The following is a 25,652-nucleotide window of genomic DNA, read 5'->3' on the forward strand; positions in this document are numbered from 1 at the left end:
AAATGATTGTTGTATTGATAATATTGCTATTCTCCCTTTTTTGTAATTGTTCACTGTTATTTAATTTGTATTGCTATTTATTTGTATGTCGCTTTGGACAAAGGCGTCTGCTAAATAACCATAGCCATAGCCATAGCCATAGCCATAGCCATAGCCATAGCCATGACAGAGTTTTTTCTGACGCTGAGAAAGTTTTGTCTGAGGATGAGAGAGGTTTTTCTGACACGGTTTTGTCTGAGGATGACAAAGTTTTTTCCGACGCTGAGAAAGTTTTGTCTGACGATGAGAGAGGTTTTTCTGACACGGTTTTGTCTGAGGATGACAAAGTTTTTTCCGACGCTGAGAAAGTTTTGTCTGACGATGAGAGAGGTTTTTCTGACAAGCTTTTGTCTGAGAATGACAAAGTTTTTTCCGACGCTGAGAAAGTTTTGTCTGAGGATGAGAGAGGTTTTTCTGACGCTGAGGCAGTTTTATCTGAGGATGACAGAGGTTTTTCTGAGTCTGACACCTGAGTCTGACTGAGGATGTCCTAAAATGAACACCGTAACCGGGGCTTTCCAACGAGACTAGACACGTGTCTGTACGATCAAGTATGAAAATAAAAATAAAATCATGAATTTAAATGAAAGTATAGGCGGCTACCGCCGTTCATTCCGACATACCAGCACTCCGACATTGACGTCCAATTGTCGTAGTGGAGGCATGTCTCTTTATGGGAGAAAGTCCCACCACTCCGACATTTTTTTTTTCATGGTCGCAGTGGCGGTATTTAACTTTTTTTTCAAACAACATGCCATTCCGACATGAGGTAATTAATAGGCTATTAATGTCATAACTATATCCAATTGTGTAAAATAATAAAGATTCACATTTAAAATGTCATTGTGAAGACTTCTTGATATGGTTATGTGTCTGTTGCGTGCACGACTCGGGGAAGTGAAAGCAGTTCTATAGACATGGCAAGTTTTCTTCTCTGTCTCATTATTCGCGGACTAAGTGGAGCTAAATTAAGTTATTATTTTGCTGTCACTTCGTCTGTTTTATGGCCAAGAAGGTTGTATTTGGTATCTGTGGATAGCTCTAGCTCTCCTCTTTTATCTGACATGCAAGCCATATCTTTTTAACCACGGTTTCATGAGTAAATCAAACGACAGTCGCGGTAGCCGAAGCTATATGATTCTTATTTGTTTGTCACTTCGTCTGTTTCTATAACACAAATGGATCGATGTGTTTGGTATCAATGGAAAGCTCTGTTTCTCCTCTTTCATTTGATATGCGTGTTATGTCTGTGCGATGCCTGGTCCCGGAGTAATTCAAGCGAGAGCAGTGGCTGCGTGGCTGAAAGCAGAGCAATAGACTGTAAATATGATAAATTCATGATTTTATTTTTATTTTCATACTTGATCGTACAGACACGTGTCTAGTCTCGTTGGAAAGCCCCGGTTCTGAGCTCTTTCATGCAATATAGGTCTCATCTCGCTGTGACTAATAATCGTGGAGCAATGTAACAGAGAAGAATGGGTGTGTTTTTTGACGCACTTTGCGTCCGTCGGGCTCATATAGGTCCGTTAAATTGACGTGGAAAAAAAAATAGGATTTGTAAACTGTCGGAATGGGGGTAGGCCTACTAAAATGTGTCGGATTGGCAGCATGTCGGAATAACACCATGTCTGAATAGCGGCATGTCGGACTGCCGACATGTAACCGACACATTTTAGTACCCCCATTCCGACAGTTTACAAATCCTATTTTTTTCCACGTCAATTTAACGGACCCTATGAGCCCGACGGACGCAAAGTGCGTCAAAAGACACACCCATTCTTCTCTGTTATGTTGCTCCACGATTATTAGTCACAGCGAGATGAGACCTATATTGCATGAAAGAGCTCAGAGCCGGGGCTTTCCATCGAGACTAGACACGTGTCTGTAAGATCAAGTATGAAAAAAAAATCATGAATTTAAATGAAAGTAGCCTATATTTACAGTCTATATTGCTCTGCGTTCACCCACGCAGCCACTGCTCTCGCTTGAATTACTCCGGGACCAGGCATCACACAGACATAACACGCATATCAAATGAAAGAGGAGAAACAGAGCTTTCCATTGATACCAAACACATCGATCCTTTTGTGTTATAGAAACAGACGAAGTGACAAACAAATAAGAATCATATAGCTTCGGCTACCGCTACTTTCGTTTGATTTAGCCTACTCGTGAAACCGTGGTTAAAAAGATACGGCTTGCATGTCAGATAAAAGAGGAGAGCTAGAGCTATCCTCAGATACCAAATACAACCTTCTAGGCCATAAAACAGACGAAGTGACAGCAAAATAATAACTTAATTTGGCTCCACTTAGTCCGCGAATAATGAGACAGAGAAGAAAACTTGCCATGTGTATACACTAATCCAGCGAAACACGGAAGTAACACAAAACCGCCATTACTGCGTGACTGGCTGCTAAGAAATTAGCCCGTTGGTTCCATAGGCGGCTGTTGCAGAGGTTAGCTGTCATTAATACACGTCTTAATGTTGTTAATAAATTACCTTCATTGGTAAGTTTTGGCACAGTCTGACATCATTAATCCAATGTTCCCTTTCACCTGACATTTTCTTTTATGAGACATTCATATGTTAGACATTCTCTGACAGGATGCCTTCATTGAAAAGCACAGGCAAGTGTCACTCGTCACACTCGCAGGCACGCAGTAATGGCGATATTCAAGATGGCAGCGCCCATAAAGTTCGCGCTGGATTAGTGTATAGAGCTGCTTTCACTTCTCGGAGTCGTGCACGCAACAGACACATAACCATATCAAGAAGTCTTCACAATGACATTTTAAATGTGAATCTTTATTATTTTACACATTTGGATATAGTTATGACATTAATAGCCAATTAATGACCTCATGTCAGAATGGCACGTTATTTGAAAAAAAAGTTAAATACCGCCACTGCGACCACGAAAAAAAAAAAATTTCTTTCTCCCATAAAGAGACATGCCTCCACTACGACAATTGGACGTCAATGTCGGAGTGCTGGTATGTCGGAATGAACGGCGGTAGCCGTGTGAATTATCTTGGTGGAGTCGTCCAGTTTTCACCAAGCTGCCTGAATTTTGATCTTCATTGACTGAAAAAGATTTATTATGGTGCCATCCTGTGGTGGAAACATGATCAAGGATCTTTGGCAATACCAGTGCTGACTGTTAGCAGTTCCATTGTAAATGCAGAAGAGCTGAATATTTTCTCCTTCTGTATTCTCTCTAAGTGTCTTGAGCAATAGTGCTTTCTGTACTTATACCTACAAATAAAAGGGGAATTATTCAGTTTTGCAGCATGAAGGCTGAAAGCAATAGTTTGATAATTAAAGGCTTCTTTAGGCTCCCCAACCCCTCTTTTTTGTAGTTGAATGGACACTTGAGCACAAGGAGTTTCATTACTTATATTATAATTTATGAGTACATGACAATAAACTTTGAACTTTGAATAAGTAAATATGTGACCTGTTGACAAATCACCTTTGTAAAACATATTAAAGTAATACAGCATCACATCGCACCCTTTAAGATGTTATCTTCTATCAGTATTCTCTGTGTGGAACCAGTGTTTTTGTATGAATGCTGAGTGTGCAGCTGTCACTGTGGGCCTCAGAGCACAGTAGTACACAGCAGAGTCAGACACTTGCAAATTCTGGATGTTCAAAGGAACCGTGTTTGAGGTGAGATTGGCCTCAAATCTCTTCTTAAAACTTTCATCGTTATCGCCCATGTCTGAGAACCGTCTCAGCATGTATACAGGGAATCCATTAGGTTTCTGCTGGTACCAGAACAGATACTTTGTTGCTAGGCTGGTGCTGGTGTAATTGCAGGGCAGAGTTACTGAACCTCCCTCAGAAGCTGTTAGAAATCCTCCTAGCTGATCAACGGAGTCCTCAGCTCTGCATTCTGAAATGAATGGACAAACAACATATTATAATTGTAACTTTTAGCGATGAAATATAGACGGGATGATGACTGACCATTGTGGTCAAATTAATCCAAGACAACTGGTGTGAGACTGCAGATTTAGTCTCGACAATAAGAGACTCAAACATTTCAGTAAATAAGAAACATGAACCTACCAAAGCAATAAAGAGCCAATAGAAATATATTCCACAGTCGCAATTCCAGAATGTCCATGGCTGATCAGCTTTTCGGAGGAGAGGAATAATTCAGTTCAACAGGTTGTCATCTCAGTGTGTTATGAAATGCAGTGTGTTCCTTCTGCTGCTTTGTACAGAATGAATGACATGGTAAGTGCTCTCTCAGTGCAGCAAGCAGTAATGGCTCCACCATGTGGTTGATGGTGACTGGTGTTTAGCTTTTTTATGGTGATCTTAGTCTAATGACAAGAAACATATTGATATCTTATAGAAAAGAAACTTTCTGAAATATTATTCTAAGGAGTTACAGCACTTATTGACACTCTATTAACTAATTAATTTAGTCTGAATTGTAAAACAAAATCATAGACAAGGATCATAAACATAGAAAATTTAGAATAATTGTTTGATTTCCATATCTCTCCTATGATCCTTATCAGAATGACCTTTGGTGATTACTTTTTAAATAATTTCTCTCAAGACCTCTTATGTCATGTTGTTTCATGTGTTATGTTATGTACGTTATTCCTTTGTCATGCCTTAAATATCTACATGTAGGTGACGATATGCCACTTTTGCCATTTATAAAACTCAAACAAAATGTCCAGTGCCAAGAAATGTGATGATATCTCTACTCAAATAGATTTTTACCCAAATAGTCTTTTAGCAGCAGAGTGTTAGCCTTAGCGTTGTGTCCCCCGTGGTATACATCACCAAACATTAGCGATTGAACTCCAATGAATTCAAACTTCAGACAAGTGTCCACAAACCAGGAAATAAAAGTTTGCCAATGGAGCTCTCTGCGAAGGAGAGAGTCTGGTCTCCAGGCTAGCAGAGTGTACTCACTGATAATGAAAGGGTGGCCCAGTCAGTATTATTCAGTTCAGCTGCCCTTGCCTGCAATATCTGCCAACTAGTCATGATGGGGATTCACCGTCACCATCCTTAACACAGAGAACAGGTGTGACCACAAGCACTCAATGAGGCTTCCACCACAGATCTGTGGTGAATTGCTATCTGAATTAAAAAGGCAATTTATTTTATCTACATGCTTTTCAAAGGCATCATTTGTGTGTAGGTTTTTGTACAGCATCTCAGATACTTTGTATCACTGGGGATGCTACTTCTCAGAGCACAGTAGTAGAGAGCTGTGTCTGACAGAGTCAGATCTTTAATATTGAGTTCAGTGGAAGTTTGGGATATTTTGGAAGTAAAACGAGGATCAGGCTCATTAGTGCTCCATCCTGAGCGAGCTGCTCTGTGAAGTAGATACTGTGGTGCCATGTTAGGATACAGCCTGTACCAGTAAAGGTGAATATTGCTGCTGGTTGACTCATATGAGCACCGTAGAGTCACTGACTCGAACTCCTTTTTATTTACTAACACTTCATCTTTTGGACCAATTTTATCTTGTGCAGAAGTACCTGTAAAAACAGAGGAAATAGAAATAATAAGGATAAGGTCATAACCTGTGGTTATTGTTGGGGGCCAAGCAGCGAAGCTGCAAGGAACCCATAGTGATTCTACGTTTTCTTATTATTATTATTATAAAGTACACATTGCCCATTTCCCACCAAACCATACGGTAAAAAGTTGTGAAATTTGGCACACTTATTCAATTCAGGGCCCTGCCGAATCTATTAAATGTACAGACTCCAAACCCCAAAACTTCAGCGCCACCAACAGGTCAAAAAAATAACACATTAATGCCAGTAGCTCTGCAATGCTTTTACCTATCAAGCTAAAACTTAATCAGTGGATTAAGGCAATAGTTAAGGCTCCACCCACCAATTTCCAATGCTTTACCCTTCAGGCTGTAGCGCCACCAACAGGACAAGGTCAAAACTTTCAAAAACGTTCACAGGTCAGAGATTTCATCCGATTCTCACCAAAATGTAGCCTGATAAACCAGCCTAAATGGATTGGATGTCTAATTTAGTCTGGCCTCGATGAATGGATACAACGGAACATTGTTGATGAGCACAACCCGTTGTCTTTCAAACTGTGTCTGTGCCTATAGGCCAACGCTCCCTCAAAACCCCGCCCCAGAGCCCTCTGCCCCGCCCGCGTTGATTCAAAACACATCTCTGCGTTGTGATTGGTTTAGTTGCCATCTGCCAGATTCAGGGCAGTGTTTTCAAAATGTTCAATGGTCCGAGGCCAGACCCAAATGCAGGCAAAACATTTTGCCGTCCAGCAGTTGGCGCTGGTTTTCCAGGCTAACCAAAATGTGCACACACCATCTTCAGACCATGCCTTCTAATCTGATTGCTTTTAGGAAGAATTGACCAAAGTATTTGCCCGTAACAGCCAATAAAAAGCCGCCACACAGACATTAAACCTATATCTCTATGGAAGCCATAGAACCATACAGTAAAAAGTTCTGAAATTTAACACACATATTCCTCTATGGCCAATGACCACCTTCCCCAATCTACAGACTCCAGACCCCAAACCTCTAGCGCCAGCAACAGGTCAAAGTTCATCAATTTCTCAACAACATTAATGCAAATAACTCTAAAATGCTTAGACCTATCAAGCTGAAACTTGCTCTGTGTATTAACGCAAAAGGTATGGCCCCACCCACCAACTAACAAGACTTTTTCACAAACGCTGTAGCGCCACCAACAGACCAAGGTCAAAACTTCCAAAAAGTTTCACAGGTCTCAAATTTCATCCGATTCTCACCAAAATTTGCACACACCATCTTCAGACCATGCCTTCTTACTGCATTGCTTTGTGGAACAATTGACGGAAGTGCTCGCCTCTAACAGCCAATCCAAATTGGCGGTGAAGCCGCATCACAGGAAGTGAACCTACATCTCAGCAAGGCTTTCACGTGTCAAGACGTGGGAACACATCCCAAGGACAAACACACACACACACACAAAAACAAAAATTAGAAATTCATTTTGGCTATTTTCTTCACATCTACTCTCTCTCTGTCTCAAACCCAGACACAAGCACACACACCCTCCTCTATGGTGGTCGTGGGGGGGGGGGGGGGGGTTCCATTTGCACACGCCCACTCTCCCATGTCATGTCTTTTGACCACTAGGGGGGCGCTATAATCACAGGAAGTCAGCTCATTTTTCATTAATGCTTTCATCTCTCTCTCTCTCTAACCCAGACACAAGCACACACAACCTCCTCTATGGTGGTTGTAGGGGGGGGGTTCCATTTGCACACGCCCACTCTCCCATTTCATGTCTTTTGACCACTAGGGGGGCGCTATAATCACAGGAAGTCAGCTCATTTTTCATTAATGCTTTCATCTCTCTCGCTCTCTAACCCAGACACAAGCACACACACCCTCCTCTATGGTGGTCGTGGGGGGGGGGGGGGGGGGGGGGGGCGTTCCATTTGCACACGCCCACTCTCCCATGTCATGTCTTTTGACCACTAGGGGGGCGCTATAATCACAGGAAGTCAGCTCATTTTTCAGTAACGCTTTCATCTCTCTCTCTCTCTCAAGCCCAGACAAAAGCACACAAATACTCCTCCATGGTGGTCACAGGGGGAGGGGCGGAGGGGAGTTTGTCTTTCCAAATTTCCAAAGCTTGGCCCCCACATTGCTGCTCGCAGCTTTAATTTTGTTTGTATTTATCCTGGAGAAAATGTTGTGTGTATTACAGTTTTTTACGATTGTTTACACACTAAAATATTTTTTTTCACACAATTAGCAAAATTTTACTCCAAGGAGCAAAACACCTCCACAGATTTGCACAACATTACACACAATGTCTGCTTCACCCTTTTTGCAAAACATTACACACAGTGATTTGTAAAACTCTACACACATTTCCACACCTTAGACACAGATAAGGATTGTGAGGTTACTTCCTTGTCATTACAAAGCCCCGGATTGCCAATGACTACACTAATGAACGAATTGAATAATCACATCCACCAGGTGTGTAAGCACACATGTGCAAAATTGAAAACGCAGCACTCAGGTGTGCTATACAGTCTTGTTGCTTTTGCAGTAGTTGCTCTTCAGAGTCAAAGTGTATGTACTTTATGCAGTAGTTTTTGTTTGTCTACAGATTTTATTTGTTCAATTGATTTCATTGTTGGTTGATTACTGTAACTGATTATGGTTAGAAATACTGTAGGCTAAGTATTGAAAGAAATACTTAAAATATTCTGTCTACAGCAGTCTTCAGTGTTGTACAGTGCAAGTGCAAGTTTATTATATAGACCTATTTATGTACACTTTCCCTATGTCGAACTAATCATGAAGAATGTTGTGGGTTTGTCACTATTTTTTGGACATCTAAATGATCCCTTACATAACAATGTCTGGGCAAAAATCTAGCACATGCTATCTCCTAATTTTTCTTTTTACAAATGCGTTTTGCATTTATCACTGCTGTGTGAAACTGGCTGCAATAGTGTCTGATCATTGAGGACTGTGTTTGTTAAATGACAACTAATAGCATTTTTACAAATATGTGTATATGTTTTGACTGAAGTGTGTATATTTTGACTGAAGTGTGTTTGTTTTGACTGAAGTGTTTCATTTTGCAAAGAATCTAGGAATTATGCAAACTGAGTGTGGCATTTGGATACCTGTGCTTAAATTTTGTTAAAAAGAACTCGGTTTGAAAAATTGTGTGTAAGCAATTGAATAAAACTGTAAATATACCTGTTAAATATGACAGTATGAGAATGATGCCCATAAGTGAAAGAGGACATAATTGCTTAGAGTGTTTGCTCAAAGCTCTCTGAGCTGTTGCTATGTGAGTTGTGAGTGTGCATCAAAGTTATGAGTCATGACAAGAGAAACCTCTTCAGGGAGGATCTTGTGTGAGAAATAGTTTCACAGTTAATTATGACCGCCGCTAGCATAGCTAGCGAAGCGGTCATATAGTTGTTGTCAAAGTTTTTTTTTTTTTTTTTTTTTTCCGTCATCGGTTCTGAATTTTTGGTCAACGATTCCCGGGACACCGTAACACCGGGGCACATGAAACTTGGTGGGCATGTAGCCCCAGTAGACTTTTACGGAAAAATTTCGTTTCGTCCCCGGGGGTCACTCCCCCCCCGCGCTGGCCCCGCCCGAAGCCCAAAAATTGCAGTTTTTCCTACATAACTACCTGAACCGTGGCAGCGAGGATGACAATTTTTTTATGGTATGTTGGTCTCAAGAGCTCGGATCAACTTAGCTTATAACCAGTCATTTGTGAATTGCACCCCCATGGTAAAAATTGAAAATGTAATGTAATATTGCTTTAATTGCCCCTATCTTCAGATGAGATGCTATGAACTGCACCAAATTTCATGTGTATGATTAACCTGACACCCTCTGGGAGTATGCCAAGTTTTGTGGACTTTCATCCATGGGGGCTATAATAAATGTATTTATGTGTGCATTTAGTGAATGGTCCCTCAACGTGGCTGCTCTACACTGAAGCCTAGAATGGCCCCATGGCCCCATGTAGCTGTGTCACTGGCACCCCCGTGGCTACCCTGTGCTTACCAAATAAAACAATTATGTATTTATTACGATTTTATATGAGAACGTCAAAAGCAGAACTAATGCAACCACGTTCAAACACTGCAGCCTGCTGCCACTGGTGTGTGGCGCTGGCGCTGCTCAGTGAATGATAGATCGGATCAGAGAGAAGAAGACAAACGAAGAAGATGGAGTTGTGATTTCTCAGTTCCGAATGGCGGCCATATTGGAATTTTCTTTACTGTCGCTAGTTTCACACTACTTGATTTCTCATGTTGCAGTAAGCTAAACGATTTCATCTCTTACGTGACTTGTTGTTCTTGCACGTAACTGTGTAACCGTCTGACTGATAAAGAAGTTGTTAAATGTCTTTACGTTTAGAAACATAATCAAGCAAACTCATCCAAGCAGATGCGAATAGCCTACAATGTCAGTACTCAAACCACCAGTAGCAGGCTTAGGACTAGGTAAGTAAAACATCTCTTCTCTATATCTCTACTATTTTCATTTTAAAAACTGTATGTAAAGCGTAATTCTAGCCAACACCTGTTTCCAAAATGTATTTATAGAGTCTGTACATGTGGTCCCTAGCTTGGTTTGCCCGAAAATTAAGTGGAAATATCCTTTAGAAGTGTATACTTTAGGCGCTAGTTAGCATGTAACAGCATCTGAATTAATGAACTGGCATGGTGCATTTATACCTGACGATCTCTTTCAAGTAATTTAAATAAAAAACGGACCTCATGGTTAGTATTTATAGAGTCTGTACATGTGGTCCCTAGCTTGGTTTGTCTGAAAATTAAGTGGAAATATCCTTTAGTAGTGTTTGTACTCTAGGCGCCAGTTAGCATGTAACAGCATGTGAATGAATGAACTGGCCACTAGCATGGTGCATTTATACCTGACGATCTCTTTCAAGTTATTTGAATAAAAAACTGACATCATGGTTAGTATTTATAGAGTCTGTGTATGTGGTCCCTTGCTTGGTTTGTCTGAAAATTAAGTGGAAATATCCTTTAGAAGTGTTTGTACTTTAGGCGCTAGTTAGCGTGCCAGGTGTCATACCATCAGTAATCATCTCACTAAACACGTCTTTTCATATCCAATCTGTTCAACAGAGTTTGCCAGTCAGACCACTACACCTTTGCCAGCACCACCACCCAGCAAGCTTCATCAACTCCAGCCATGCCGGTAAATACAGTGCCTATTGACAGCCTACACACCCCTGTTCAAATGCCAGTAGCTTTGTCCATTGTTAAATCCCCGTTGTTCTTAAATGTGTTATTGTGTTTCGGAAAGGTATTACATTACATTACTCTTCACCTTTTGCTTTTGTAGTAGAAAACATGTTGATGGTAGTGAAAAAGTAGTAAATTCAGCTCAATTTTTTTTGTATGAACCCTGCCATTGCAGTAATCATCTCACTAAATACGCCTTTTCATTTCTAATCTGTTCAACAGAGTTTACCAATCAGACCTACACCTCTGTCAAATTCGCTCACAACGCTGCCAGTAACACCCCAGCAAGGTAGAACTGCATTTTCATTAATCTGGCACCAATATCAAGGGAGAAACAAGCCATGAATGTCTGTCACAACTTCTTTGCATCTTTACTTTCCTTACATCTGAAGAGTGTGTTACATATATCATTATTAAAAATAATTTTAATAAATTGTTTAAGCATGTACAATAAATAAATCATGTAAATGAGCATGTAAAATAAATAAACAAAAGCAAGTAAAATAAATAAATAAACAAAATGTATTGAACCTAATACTATGTGTGGTGAGTCTGTGTGATAGTTGCTGAGGATAAATGTTTTTACATTGGATTATTAAATTACAGAATACATTTATAGGTTTCTCATCAGCAGGCACTGTCTTCACCTTAGTAAATTTGGTAACTTTGGTAAGTCCTGTAAATAATTGTAAATTGTTCTGATTGAGGGCAAATGGAAAGTGTTATAATGTATTATTGCTATTTTAGTGCATCATTTTCATTATTATGGCCATAAATAAGGCCAATTAGAAGCTGGTGGGTAGTAAGCGGCAAAAGGGTGGCCCTTTATCTGGAGCCGCTTCTGAGCCGCCGGTGGACAGCCAGAGAACTGATGAGCAAAACTCCAGCGGGCCACTGGTGGTTACCGCCGTTGGACCGCCAACTCTGCCGCTGGTTTGTAACAGTAACTTTAGCATTGCCCATTAAATGATTGCAAAATATTTATTGAGGTGAGTTTAACAAGTGTAATTTCATTGGCATATAATTCAGGCCTATAGTAGATGGCTAAATGGCTACAGTAGAAGGATACACGAAAAGCCCAAACTACCAAAATCTTCATATTTTATTACCACAGTTTCTATCTATAGGCCTCTCTTATTTGGTATACTGACTAGACATTATTGAACAAACATAGGCTATTCATCTGTATTTCAGTATCTCAGTAGGTTAAAGTATTTTTTAGATACCTCCCTGAAATTACTTTTTGCAGGTTGTGATGTCTTCTATACGTTCTGACGTTACTGTTAAAATGGCGTAACTGTTAAATTCCAATATAGTGAGTAGGCTATTGGCAAAACCGATTGGCATTTTTATGTTGAGCCGGCAGGGGGCTCAGTTTAAAAAGTAACTAAGTTCGCACACACACATCAACAGATTCACACGCACAGATAAACACACTTCCATGGATTCCACACACACACACACACACACATGCGCACACATGCACATTCACACACAGACAGACACACACACATCTTTATACAAGCAAACTCACACATGCACACTCATATACACATGAGCTGCAAGAGTAGGAGATATACATACAGTATATTGCACAAATCGGAGATAAGGCAGGTTTAGACTTGCTGCAGACAACGCGTTCGTGTTCGTATCATGACTGCCTCGCGTATTTTGCGGTCGTTTGGTGCGTCGGTCGTGCACGTCGTCGCAAGCGAACATGACGCGTCCGCGAGATGCAATACTGATAAGAAAGTAGGGGGCGATCACTACAAAAAAAGGTGACTGCAAGATGCATTATCGACATCGAAGCTGGGGGCAATCATGAGAGTAAACAATGGCACATGGCCACATCCACATCTGATGTTACTATTCTCCCCCTAGTGAAGACCTCCAGTAGGGTGCGTAATGCTGCAGCGAGTCTGTACACCGGACACAGCAGGTCGCACACGGGCGCATATGCTTACGGTTGGTCTAACAGCAAGTATAATCCCAGCCATACAGGAAAGTTGACGAGCGTAATTCGTTTTGGAGAGAATGTGCAGAACTGAGCGGCGGTCATATTGTGTACCGCTATGCGGTGCATCTAGTTTTGTGTAGCTTTGTATAGGGCAAATTGGACAAAAGTGCAATATTCAAAATAATTGTCTGCAGTCAATGCCCTGCCTGCAATAGTGATATATCTAGACTTTAATATGCATTTAATGTAATTATATTAGAATATGGGAAGTCCTCCCCAGAACATTTAGGTATTGGATTACTGTGCAGATGTACACATGTGGATTGCAACCTTTTTTAATCATCTGTATGATTGCTACATTTCAAGTCTATCTCTTCTCTTCTGAAAGCTGTGAGGGTTTTTGTTGGGTGCAGCTGGATTTCCTGTCACTGTGGGCTCCATGGCACAGTAGTAAAGAGCAGAGTCTGATACTTCAGCAGATGAGATCTCCAGGAACACTTGCTGTGCTGTCTTATCATGTCTGATTGATATCCCAGGAACTGGAGGATTTGCCTTGGTGATAGCACCTAGATAATCCAGAATGAGAAACTGTGGCACAGACTTTGAGAACTGGCGATACCAGTACAGACCATAAGCAGTTCCATTGTATCTGCAGGAGAGCTGAATATTTTCTCCCTCTGTAGCATACTTCTCTAAAGTGTCTGGAGCAATAGGGTTTTCAGTACTCTTACCTACAAATAAAAGGGGAATTATTCAGTTTTGTGCATGCATGTGTATAAGATATCATACCGAAGAAAGTTGAAATATGTGTTATATATTTATAAATATGTGTATTGTGTTTCTTACCTAGAAGGGTTAAAAATAGCAGTACTGAAATCATTATGATAGAGCACATGGTGTAGTTCATATGGATGCTGATAAACAGGTCTGCTTTGGAATCACTGGATTCGTCTTCTTCACTTGATCACTTCAATCTGATGTCACCATAATGCTGTTCATCTGTCTGTTTAGCTCCTCCTCATACAGTATGTGCACCCTCTAAGCCAGAAGGAGTTCTCTAGAAGCTGGAGTGATGTCCTCTTGTGAACTGAAACCTGTCATGTCATATCGGCCAAAATGAATGCCGATGGCTCCCCTGACTGATGCCAACACGGGAAAAACCAAACAGACTCGAGTCTCCAATCTCGCCCGACTGTCCGACGACGTCCACCGGCCAATAATCGGGTTGGTGTATCCCGGCCTTTAGGTGGTTTTCTGGTTGACCTGCTTGTTGACTAGCATGTTTGACCCCCCCTATGATGGTTGACCAACTAGACCAGCAAGACTCTTGTGAAAACATACCCCCAGCTGGTTCAGCCAGTTTATAATGGTACATTGTAACCATTACAATGGTTTTGCTTGTCATTCAACCTCATGCTAGTAATTTTAGCGGGTATTGCTGGTCTTACATTGCTGGTTTAACTGGTAATGCCAGCTCGTGCTGGTCGATAGTAAATCAGCATGACCATAATTATTCCAACAATGTCAAGCTTGGCAGACTGATCACCATGACCATCTTACACCTGCTGTATCCAGCTTCTTCAGATGGTCACACCAGCATGTCCATCTAGTGACCCAACCAGCAAAGTCAGCAAAGCTTGTTTTATAAATATTCTGTTCTCCATTTACACACTTCCTGAAGTGAGATCATTTACTCCCACGGATTTGGTAAGGGTGATCAAGACTGTTCTTGTGTGTTCATGGAAGAGGACATAATTGCTTAGAGTGTTTGCTCAAGGCTCTCTGAGCTGTTGCTATGTGATCATAACAAGAGAAACTTCCTCAGGGAGGGAAACTTATGTTTTTGTATGAGAGCTCAGTGTGCAGCTGTCACTGTGGGCCTCAGGGCACAGTAGTACACAGCAGAGTCAGACACGTGCAGATCCTGGATGGTCAGAGGGATGGAGCTGGAGGAGAAGTTTAGTTTGGAGTGAAATCTCTCATTGAATTCAGCACCATTGTCTCCAGAGGTAAACTTATCTCTTCTCAGCAGGAATCTGGGCAAATCATTTGGTCTTCGTCTGTACCAGAAGAGATCTGGTGATGAACTAGCTGTTTTATATCCACATTTGAGAGTCACTGATCCTATTTCTGTGTGAAATATCTCCTGATCAGACTGTTCCACTGTCTCCTCTCCTCTGCATTCTGTTGAAATAAAATCACATTGGTACAATCACAATATAAACTCATGATTTTAGAATTGGTATCCTTTCACAATAGAATACAATTAGGTACAGTAGGTTTGAGAGAAGACATAAAATGGGATCAACTGAAAAATAATAACAGGCTTTTTACCAAAGTAATACAGCATCACAATGAAGATGCAACTTTGCATAAATGCCATGACTTTATTATGTTGTCCGTAGGTGATGGATGCGTTTTAAGTTGATCTTCTACAGCCCCCAAAGTCCTTATATTGAATGCATTAATCCTTCAAGGTGTCTCTAATTCTGAACAAAACTTCAAGATGCTGCCACCTTGTGGTAGGTATTGACATGGTTCAATTTAAGGTCATTGCATTTCATGGATCCAGGATATTATGTATCCTGATATATAGTTTCCTTGGCCTTTGGAATTAAAATACCCTTCACCATAGTTAGAGATTGGCATGGTGTTTTTTCGAGTTAGCCTATTAGTCTGATGCTCATTGAGCTCAATGCAAATCAAACAGTCTTTTAGCAGCAGTTTACTCATTAATAATGAAAGGGTGGCCTAGTCACATTATAATTCAGTGCATACTCTTGCCTGTAAAATATCTGCCAACTGTAGTAATGATTCACCATTACTGTCTGTACCAGTAAAGACGCACATTGCTGCTGGTTGAATCACCGTAGAGTCTCTCGTTCTGTCTCATTTTTATTTACTAACACTGCATCTTTTGGACCAATTTTATCTTATGCAGAAGTACCTGCAAAGAAAAGAAGAAGAAGAAGAAATTGTTGGGAAAGAATAATAATAACCTATAATTATTGTTTTGTATCTATCCTTGTGAAAACGTTATGTGAAGCCTATCTGTATAGCCAGTATAAGAATGATGACCATAAGTGATGTCTCCATTATTAAGGTGGATGAGGATAATAGTGTTTTCTCACAGCTCTCTGAGCTGTAACTGTGAGAGTGTTATGAGGCATGACAACAGAAACTTGTTCAGGGAGGGTCTTGTGTGAGAAATAAATTATGGACAGAAAGAGGATGAGAGTATTATTGAGTGGTTAGAGAACTCCCCTTGGCCAAAAGTGTCTGGATGGTACAGAAGCCCATCTATAAAAATGAAAAAGAAAAGAACAACCTCAAATTCAACATTTTGAGATACTGTTCCTGTTATTATAAATATATGTTTCCAGTGCTAAGATGATGTTGTCAGTCCAGATGCATGTCCAGAATATGAATGTGTGTAAGGTGAATTCCTGTCACTCAGGCTTACCAGTAAATCTCCTCATGTGTTGAGATGTAGTAACAGATCTTGTCCACTTGGTGGCACTCCAATTTTGTATATGCTTTGGAGTATAGCTGAAGGAAAGGCTAACAGTGAATCCCTGTGTGTGGAGACTATGAGTTTCAGAAAAAGTTGAAAGAGACAGTAAGTTTCAAAAAAGCTGCTCTCACTTTGGATGTTTTCAGGAATGTAGATTGTATTTCTACAGGAAATTCTTGGCAACTAGATGTACATGTAAGTAGCTGGGTTTTTCATTATAGTCTACTGCAAGACTGTACTATCATCATTTGAACATGGACCAGGGCCCCTGGTGTTTCAGGTAGAACTTGATGTCTTGATTCACTAAATGCCTTTTTACTGTAAACTATAGTAGCTCATGTTTGTCATTCAGTTAGTTGATCACAACAATGGGACATGCAACATGTATCTACTAAAGTCATGCACATGGAAGTTCCTCTCTGTCAGGTTTTTGTACAGCAGTCTGTGGTTTAGTGTCACTGTGGGCGCCATGGCACAGTAGTACAGTGCAGAGTCAGAGACTTGAACAGAGGAGATCTGCAGAATCACTCTATTTTTCTCTTGGTTTAGTTTCCCCATCAGGCGAGGATGTTTGCCTGGGCTCGGGTCTTTCCCAGTGGCGTGCAGCACAAGCAGGAGGAACTGTGGAGCTGATCCGGGATACTGGACATACCAATAGAGATATTCTGCAGAGGAGTAGCTACAGGACAAGCTAACATTCATTCCTTCCTCTGTGAACACATCTGTGCTGTTGTCTGGTGTGATTTTATTGCCCAATCCAATACCTTAAAACCAGAAATGTAAAAAAAATGTGAAAGATGAAAAACCAAAATGTTGCACTACAAGCATATTTTGTATGTTAAACAGCATTTTTTGTTAATCAAAAGCCCTTGTACTGTATGTAATCAATTGCATAACTTACCTGTTAAGGCACTGAGTAACATAAGTCCAGACAGCAACATTGTAGAGGTGTTTACTGAGTTCAGTACAGAGCTCACTCATTGCTACTTCAATCCTCTTCACAGAGGAAACATCCCACCTGCTGCTGAGCTCCTCCTCTTGGCTAAGCGCTCAGACTTCAGCTCTGAGATTCTGATGGATCACACCACACACGCCCCCCGAATAGTGCACGTAAAATGCCATATAATTATGTATTATTATATTAATTATGTAATATAATTGCATGTAAGATGCCATATAATTCCACTTGGGAAATGTGAACTTTGAAATGGAACACACTGCAACTGCACACTTAAGTAATAAAATGACTTATGTGCAAAGTACTTCAGCTTTGTCTCATTCATTCATTATGTTGAGAAGAAACATGGAAATGATGGACATGCTTTGTACTTCAAAAAAAAGTTAGATGTCTAAGGGATAATTTCAGCATAATTATAAATAATAATTTTTTTAAAAAATCCTGAAATAATGTCAAGGGTCATTATTGGAAAATAATTCCTGACAGGGAGAACAGGATGCAAAGTGGAGGGAACGTTTCACCAGAATGTTGCAGGGTTTGATGCATTTTCATTTGGCTTTTGGTCTCCACAAATGTTTCCACTGCACTTTCACTGTTGTTTATTCTACTATCTTCTGCTCTGATAACCAGGAGAATAATGCAACATTTGAAAATTGTTCCTTGTCCTCTAGCTCCTAAAGAGACTGGTTAAAGGATTTGATTCATTGGGCCATTAGGGACGTTGTGAACACTCAATCACAGTACATACAACCTCTTGAAGCCGGTATAATGTACCAGTGTGTTGTGACACTCTAAAATAACTTTTAATAAACTCCAGTTATTATGTTTTATATATATACTGCAAAATACTATTCCTTCTGAAAAAAACAATTAAACCCATTTTAAAACGGTAAAGTCCGTGTAAGTCAATCATTTATTTTATATAAAATGTTATCCACATTCAAATATCAGGTGTAACCACACTCACTCAGTTTGAAACCATAGATGGTGGCTAACTGATATTAAACCAAGAAGAGGAAATTACTTTGATCTCTCTTCATAAAAATACATCTGTTTGCCTCTGAGTTTTTGTACAGCATCACAGTGAGTTTGTATCACTGGGCGCCCTGCAGAGCACAGTAGTAGAGGCCTGTGTCTGCCAGAGTCAGACGTTTAATATGGAGCTCTGTGGATGTTTCTGAGGTTTCGGATTCATATCGTTTGTCAGGGATGTGTTCATATGTACTACCTTTTCCTCGTTTCTGTAACAAATAAACTGGTGCTTGGTAAGGATACTGTCTGTACCAGTAAAGATCAGCAGTGCCGTAGCTTGTTTCATAAGAGCATTTCAGTTCGACAGCTTCATCTTCAACCTTGGTAAAATGTTCCTGTGTGGGATTGATGTGGTCAGCAGTTACATCTGCAAGAAAGACATTTTTAGGCAGTACTCAACAACAAAAGCAATTTGCAAACAGGTCATCCACAATTTCAATGTCATTTTTAGGGGTAGTAGAAAAATAGAAATGTAAACTGTTATACGTGTGATTGTGATTTTCTATGGTAATGAGCATCAGACGTAGTTCACCTGCTGCCATGATGAGGATGAAGAGCAGTGCTGTCTCCATGAGGAATACACTGTGTTCTGTGTTGGTGCTTGCAGTCATCAGAGCTATTACTGTGTGTGTGTGTGTGTGTGTGTGTGTGTGTGTGTGTGCGTGCGTGCGTGCGTGCGTGCGTGCGTGCGTGCGTGCGTGCGTGCGTGCGTGCGTGCGTGCGTGCGTGCGTGCGTGTGTGTGTGCACACGTGTGTAACTGTGGAAAGGAGGGAGGTTCTGCTTTGAGGACCTATTTCACACTGCAGATCCAGCCTGTACACAATAAAACTCTTACATGTCAGGGTGACATTATAAGGATTTATGTCAGTTAAACTGATAATAAGCTGATTAAATTGATCATAATATTCAATAGATGACAACATATATGCAACAATAACATACTCAAAATCAACTTTGGTCCATTCACAATAATAGTGTGTTATATATGGAGAGTTTCTGACATCATTCATTTTTGACCTTATAATTTTGGATATATCTTTTGCACCGAAGAAAATCAGGGATCAAATAATGTTTTCACTGCCCTTTGCACTTTGCCAGGATGTCAATAAAACACATACAAATCTTTAAAGACTTTGTCAAACTTTTTGTCTTGTGTGTGTGCAAGACTTTACTTATTGTTGCATAAAACAGTGAAAAATGGGAAAATAAAGAGTGAAAAAAAGCAGGTAACTCGATCATCATGAGATGCACATGAGCAACTGGCCAATGTGAAAACCAGAAAACCTCCTATGATCTTTTTTCTTCAATATTTTACCCCTCTCTAAGTGCTAATATTTTCACACAGTCCACCTCCTCACCCTAACCCACCTCCTCCCCTTAACCCCCTCATACTTCTGACTTATCAATGTCTTGTCATTGATGTTTGTTCTGTTCTGTACCCCATGGGGGGTTTATTGCTGCACTCCCTGCCTTGGGCTTTCCATATTTGAACATGGAAGGGCAGGAGGCCCCCAGAACAGAGCATACTGCCAAAATGAATATCATGCAATAGTATATGCTATCCTAGAGACAAAGTGGTCCTGACTGAATTACCAGTTAATCTCCACTTGTGTTGACATGTAGTAACATATCATGTCCATTTGATGGCACTCCAAATGTATAATATTTCCATGCACTCATGGCTGGCCAAAATGTATTTTCATATTCTAAGTGTGTTTTTTTTCTTTTTTTCTGCATATTAATTAATTTATAGGGAAAGTATTTAGGATCTGACTGCAGCTTTCTTAAACTCATTCCTGTTAGCCCACTGTGATGTTTTTGTACAGCAGACTATAGTTTCCTATCACTGTGGGCTCCAGAGCGCAGTAGTAAAGCGCAGAGTCAGAGACTTGAACAGAGGAGATCTGCAGGGAGACTTGAGTCTTGTCTTTGACCCTCACTGATATTCCCTGATCTGCTTTTGATTTCTGATCATCTCCATCAGTGTTAGCAGTGAGCACCAGAAACTGTGGAGCTGATCTGGGATACTGCCGATACCACTGCAGAGTAAATGCTGAGGAGTACACTGTAAAAAATGGCTGTGAAATTCACAGTTATTTACAGGAAATTTCACAGTAGCACTACTGTATATGCTTTTTACAGTAGATTGTTGTAAAATTTACAGTAACGCCCCTACAATTACAGTAGTCCAAGTGTTACTGTAAACATTACAGTAGTCAAAGCACTACTGTAAAACAAACACAGTATAGCCACTATAGTACTGTAAATAGTAAAGTAAACTACTGTATTTTTTCTTTTCAACAATTGGCCAGTAAGTTACTGTAAATACAACTGAAATCACAGTATTTAATTGGTTTTCATTTTACAGTGAATGCATAAAATACTGTAAATGGAAATGCGGTACCTTTACTGTAAAAAGTATTCACAGTAACTTGCTGGCAACAATTGGGCAGTAAGTTACTGTAAAACTACTGAAATCACAGTATTTAATTGGTTTTCATTTCACAGTGAATACATAAAATACTGTAAATGGAAATGCGGTACCTCTACTGTAAACTACAATTACAGTTGTAAGTGTTACCGTAGAAATTACAGTAGTCAAAACACTACTGTAAACAAATCACAATATAGCCACTAGTAGCCTATAGGCTACTGTAAATAGGCTAGTTAAGTAAACTAGCCTACTGTGTTTTCCCTTTTTTAATCTTATCTTTCTTTTAACTCATAATGACATACCTGAGACGGTTGAGAAAGTCAATTTGATGTGAAAAATTAAGGCTTTGATCACACTGTTGAGCAAGCATAACACATTTCAGCCTAATAATTTTCCACGATTGTTTTTAACGGCTGCTTATAGAGAGCCGAAGTCCCGCCCCTTCCGATTGCCTCCATGGGACCTATCTTTGGATTTTTTTTCAATGGCAGTCAATGGAGAAATATAAATTATTTTCTGGTCCCGATTGTCTTGTGCCTTGAATTACCCATATGATGTTTGTCAATTTTAATGACAATTTTTCATGTAAAGACATTTGAAAAGTATGTCGTAACTAGTGAATTACAACATTGTGAAAGATCGTGTTTCCAACGACTACAAACACATCAGTCGCGTTAGTGACGTTAGACCAATTCACAGCCACGGGCGCCAGCAACAGGTCTTATTTGAGCTTCCCCCTTGCCGATGAAAATATCATGAGTCAGAGGATTAAACACATCAGATAAGTTGTATTTCATTCATAGACTGTACAAACACTACTGTTAAGTGACTTAGCTGGCAGCAAGATGTAACCGTTAACTAGCATAATAGCTAGCTAACTAGCCAGCCTCTCGTTTGCTAGTTGGTGGCTCAGTTGGTGACGTGCATCGTTTGAGACGACAGATGTAGTCCACTGAACGGATTCGCACAAAACTTAGATAACTTTTAAAGTCTAATGAAAAACAGAACTTTATTAATGTGAAAAATTATCTTTTAAATTCCCACACATCATATGTGAAATGCACGGTCCAACTCGAACGGGACCAAAAAATAATTGTTATCTCTCCATTGACTCCCATGCATAAAAAATCGTAAAATAGGTCCCATAGACCGGAAGTAGAAGGGCGTGACTTCGGCTCTCTATCGCCTCTTGATAAGCGCATGCGCACACGCAGTAATTCCCATCCCCCACCCCTGACTTTTCAACTCCAGCCAGAGTGACTTCACTTCAACCGTCACTTTTCAATCATGAATCTGACTGCAATTTTCAACTCTGTACAAACATCATATTCAAGGTAAGAATTACAGTACTTTTTTATGCCAATTGAAAACGGGAATTTATTAGAAATGTATTGTTTTCACAATGAAATGTTAACCAAAGCCATGATTGCCATGTTAGAATCAGCATAGCACATATCGATAGCTAGAACTAGCGAGCTAACGTCGCTAGCGTTAGCGATGTTAGCTGTTAATGTTAACTTTTCCAGTAACTAACTTAACCATCATGTGGGATTTTTCGAATGATAGTCAATATCATATCTAGCAATAATTCAGTCTGATATGTCGTTATGAATGTAGAGTTTTAGTTTGAATGAAATATCAGACGCAAGTAGCTTAGCTTAAAGTGGCTGTTACCATGCAGGCTGAAGGCTGAAGTTAGCTAGCAGACAGACACAGGTGAAAGTTGTTAACGTTAGCAGCTAGTTAGTAACATTACTTTGCGAACTCCATGGGGCATGGGTAGTTAACATTAAACTTAATACATGTAGTGTTGATGCATAATATGTAGTGTTGCTATAACTGGAAAGAGGACCAGTAAAACAAATTAATGAAGTAGGCTGATGTGTAAGTTATCTCACCCCTAATTTAGGAACTGTAGTTTTGCATAGTCATGCTCATAGATCCGTCATATAGTGGATGTGAAAGGGGAGCATTTGGGGAATTTCAATTACCAGAAATATCATGCCGATAAGTAAAGGGATCTTTAGTTTGTGAAGGGTAGTGTTTGGCTAAATGGTATTCATTTTATAGCCTTTATTTGCCCAATGTTTGGTGACTTAAATTGAGGCATGTGTTTATTTAAGATGCATGTGAGTGTAGTAGTGCTTCAGTGATGGTCTTTTCATGTTCTGTGTGTTTTGCAATGTATTAAGTAATGTAGGCCTCTTTCTGTTCCCTCTGTTAGTAGGTGGTGTGAGGACTGCTGCCCTGAGAACGCTGTGTCAGAGACACTTAGGCTGTGTGCATTTTGGAATGTTCCAAATGTGTGTCACTTCCATAAGGAAGAAGCTCCAAGCCTGCAAGTGAGTTCACTCACCAAATAGAGACACACGCATATAGCATTTAATATGTGTGCATGTACTGTATTTGTGTCTGTAACTGTTTAGTTTATCCCCTCCTTTCATGTGTCTGTTATGACTTTGTGGGCTCAACTGTCAACAACTGTCCAGGGCGAAGTCGGTCTACCCTGATGGCACTACCTGATGGCACTACCCTGATGATGTCTGTTAGCCATGGCTGCTGCCCTCAACATGGTGTAAGTGTTTGTGTTTTATTTATGTTCATAAATAAACTGATATCAAGAAGTAACATAGATGGTGACAAGGGTGGCAAGGGTGCCTCATGGCAAGGTAATTATCATTTCTATTTCTACATCTGATTGCCTTGCTTGTTTTTTAAAGCTATGATTTGTTTTGTATGGCAATTGCTGTTTTTTAACAAATTATATGGCAATTGCTGTTTATTCTTTTTAGGAGCCATCCAGAAGTCCCAGCCTGGAGCCAGAGGCTGCTATTGCAAGTCAGATGGGAGATGGCCTACAGTATGTTAGGCATCAGAAAAGTGGTGTTCGCATGAAGGCAGAGTTGCCGCAGGCAATTATGAGATTAGGTATGATATCACATAGACATACTTCTGTTCAGAAGTGTAGGGTCACTTCGAAATGTCCCCTTTCCAAAAAAAAACACTGGACATATCAAAGTGAACTCCCAAACTTTGCTATGGTGGTGTATTGTACACATCTGCATTACTTCTATCTATTTTACCTGACTAGTGTGGGTTTTATTTGTCACACAACCGGAGTAGTTTGCATTAATTACTGTATATTCATGAACGGGGTCAATTGTAATGTATGCTTTCTTTCTCTTTTTCAGACACTTGACATTTACTGCGAAAGGTACCATCAGAGCACCTCTCCCTACCCTGCAGGATACCTATACCAGAAGAGTACAACAACGGCCCAAAAGTATTTCAAAAGACATTTCACGCTCTGACCACGGACTGTTTAAACCACTGAGGTCAAGCAGACGTCTCTGTTCCCACGTGGCAGACTGAGGGAACACCCACAAAACAGACTGGGGATGAGTTTCTTTACTCCGCATCCTGTACACACACAACTCCTTATACTACATTACATAGACTTGCCAGTTGCCATACTGCACTTACACACACTGCGCTTTTAACCCCCTTATCTGTGTCAAATCAGATAAGGTTGTGGTTGTGTTCAAACCATGTCTACTGTTGTCTGTCAACATCCACTTCAGTCATACATTTGAAATGTCTTAAATAAATAACAAAAGTTAAAATTGTTTTATTGTCTGCAGTTAACTGAAATATTTTGGAATATGAGTTATTCTATTAATGATTGCTCATGTAAGTTCAATTGAATTCACAGTATTTAACTGACCTAGCTTTTACAGGGAAACAACCAATACTGTAAATACAACAAAAAACAAAAAAAATCTTAATTTAAAATCAATTGTTTTTCACTTTACAGCGAATACATAAAATACTGTAAATGAAAATGCGGTACCTTTACTGTAAAAAGTATTCACAGTAACTTACTGGCAACAATTGGCCAGTAAGTTACCGTAAATGGAAATACAGCACCTTTACTGTAAAAGGTTTTCACAGTAACTTACTGGCAACAATTGGCCAGTAAGTTACTGTAAATGGAAATACAGTGCCTTAACTGTAAAAGGTATTCACAGTAACTTACTGGCAACAATTGGCCAGTAAGTTACTGTAAATGGAAATACAGCACCTTTACTGTAAAAGGTTTTCACAGTAACTTACTGGCAACAATTGGCCAGTAAGTTACTGTAAATACGACTGAAATCACAGTATTTAATTGTTTTTCATTTTACAGTGAATATATAAATACTGTAAATGGAAATACAGTACCTTTACTGTAAAAGGTATTCACAGTAACTTACTGGCCAATTGTTGCCAGTAAGTTACTGTAAATTTTACAGTAAATTTTTTACAGTGTAGCTGCAGGAGAGGCTAACAGTGAATCCCTGCACAGCAGAGACTTCAGTCCTGTTTGGGGTGATGACATTGCCATAACTACCACCTGCATAGGTACAAAGAAGCCATTCATTGTTATACAATTGAAAATAGTTGCCAATTGACTTGATAATAATGATTTGCTTTAGAAATATTGAGCAGCATTCTTAAATGTCATAACGTAATGTTTTTGAGCACATTCTGCATAATTAATTTCTTACCTGTGATGATGGCTATGAACAAAATGATGGTGTGTAACATTTCTTTGATGGGAGTAGAGTTCTGATAGAGTTCTGATCAACCTTTAAACAGGAATCCTTTGAGGAAGTTTGATATTTCAAGTGTCCTCTCTTTCTCTAACTCCTCCTCCTCTTCCTTATTGTAACACACAGAGGTCCTTTAGACATGTTTGCAATAGTCTATAGTTGTGCAGTCTTTCAAGCCCTTTTTTGACTTGAAAATGGATGGGAAACTATTTTTTGCAAACACCATGTCTAAAATTGTGTCTGTACTGTACTGTAGATATCCCACATCTATTCAGAAATAGGGAGCTTTTGAAAACTGTGAGGAGAAATTGTGAATAGTTTTTTTTTTTT

The 25,652-nt window shown here is 39.8% G+C and overlaps 2 long non-coding RNA genes and 2 gene segments (V, D, J or C); 2 read left to right on the forward strand and 2 right to left on the reverse strand.

Annotated features, from left to right (window-relative positions):
- Nucleotides 1–1,719: 1,719 nt before the first annotated feature.
- LOC134071297 (T cell receptor alpha variable 40-like) lies at nt 1,720–4,229 on the reverse strand (the record flags this gene model as incomplete). The annotated part of the segment is given in 3 exon segments: nt 1,720–1,733; nt 3,648–3,944; nt 4,121–4,229. Coding segments are annotated over 3 exon segments (369 nt in total), but the record flags the coding sequence as incomplete, so codon positions are not given.
- A 5,519-nt stretch (nt 4,230–9,748) lies between these two features.
- On the forward strand, nt 9,749–11,224 carry LOC134102299 (uncharacterized). The gene is made up of 3 exons (XR_009941507.1): nt 9,749–10,063; nt 10,715–10,787; nt 11,057–11,224. It is a non-coding gene; the product is annotated as an uncharacterized LOC134102299 (long non-coding RNA).
- Nucleotides 11,225–18,239: 7,015 nt separating this feature from the next.
- On the reverse strand, nt 18,240–18,946 carry LOC134102303 (T cell receptor alpha variable 18-like). The segment is given in 2 exon segments: nt 18,240–18,662; nt 18,828–18,946. Coding segments are annotated over 2 exon segments (384 nt in total).
- A 4,126-nt stretch (nt 18,947–23,072) lies between these two features.
- On the forward strand, nt 23,073–24,356 carry LOC134071328 (uncharacterized). Its single transcript, XR_009937051.1, has 3 exons — nt 23,073–23,305; nt 23,523–23,658; nt 23,922–24,356. It is a non-coding gene; the product is annotated as an uncharacterized LOC134071328 (long non-coding RNA).
- The last annotated feature ends 1,296 nt before the right edge of the window (nt 24,357–25,652 follow it).

This window comes from Sardina pilchardus, chromosome 2 (genome assembly GCF_963854185.1).
Source record: "Sardina pilchardus chromosome 2, fSarPil1.1, whole genome shotgun sequence".
NCBI lineage: Eukaryota > Metazoa > Chordata > Actinopteri > Clupeiformes > Clupeidae > Sardina > Sardina pilchardus.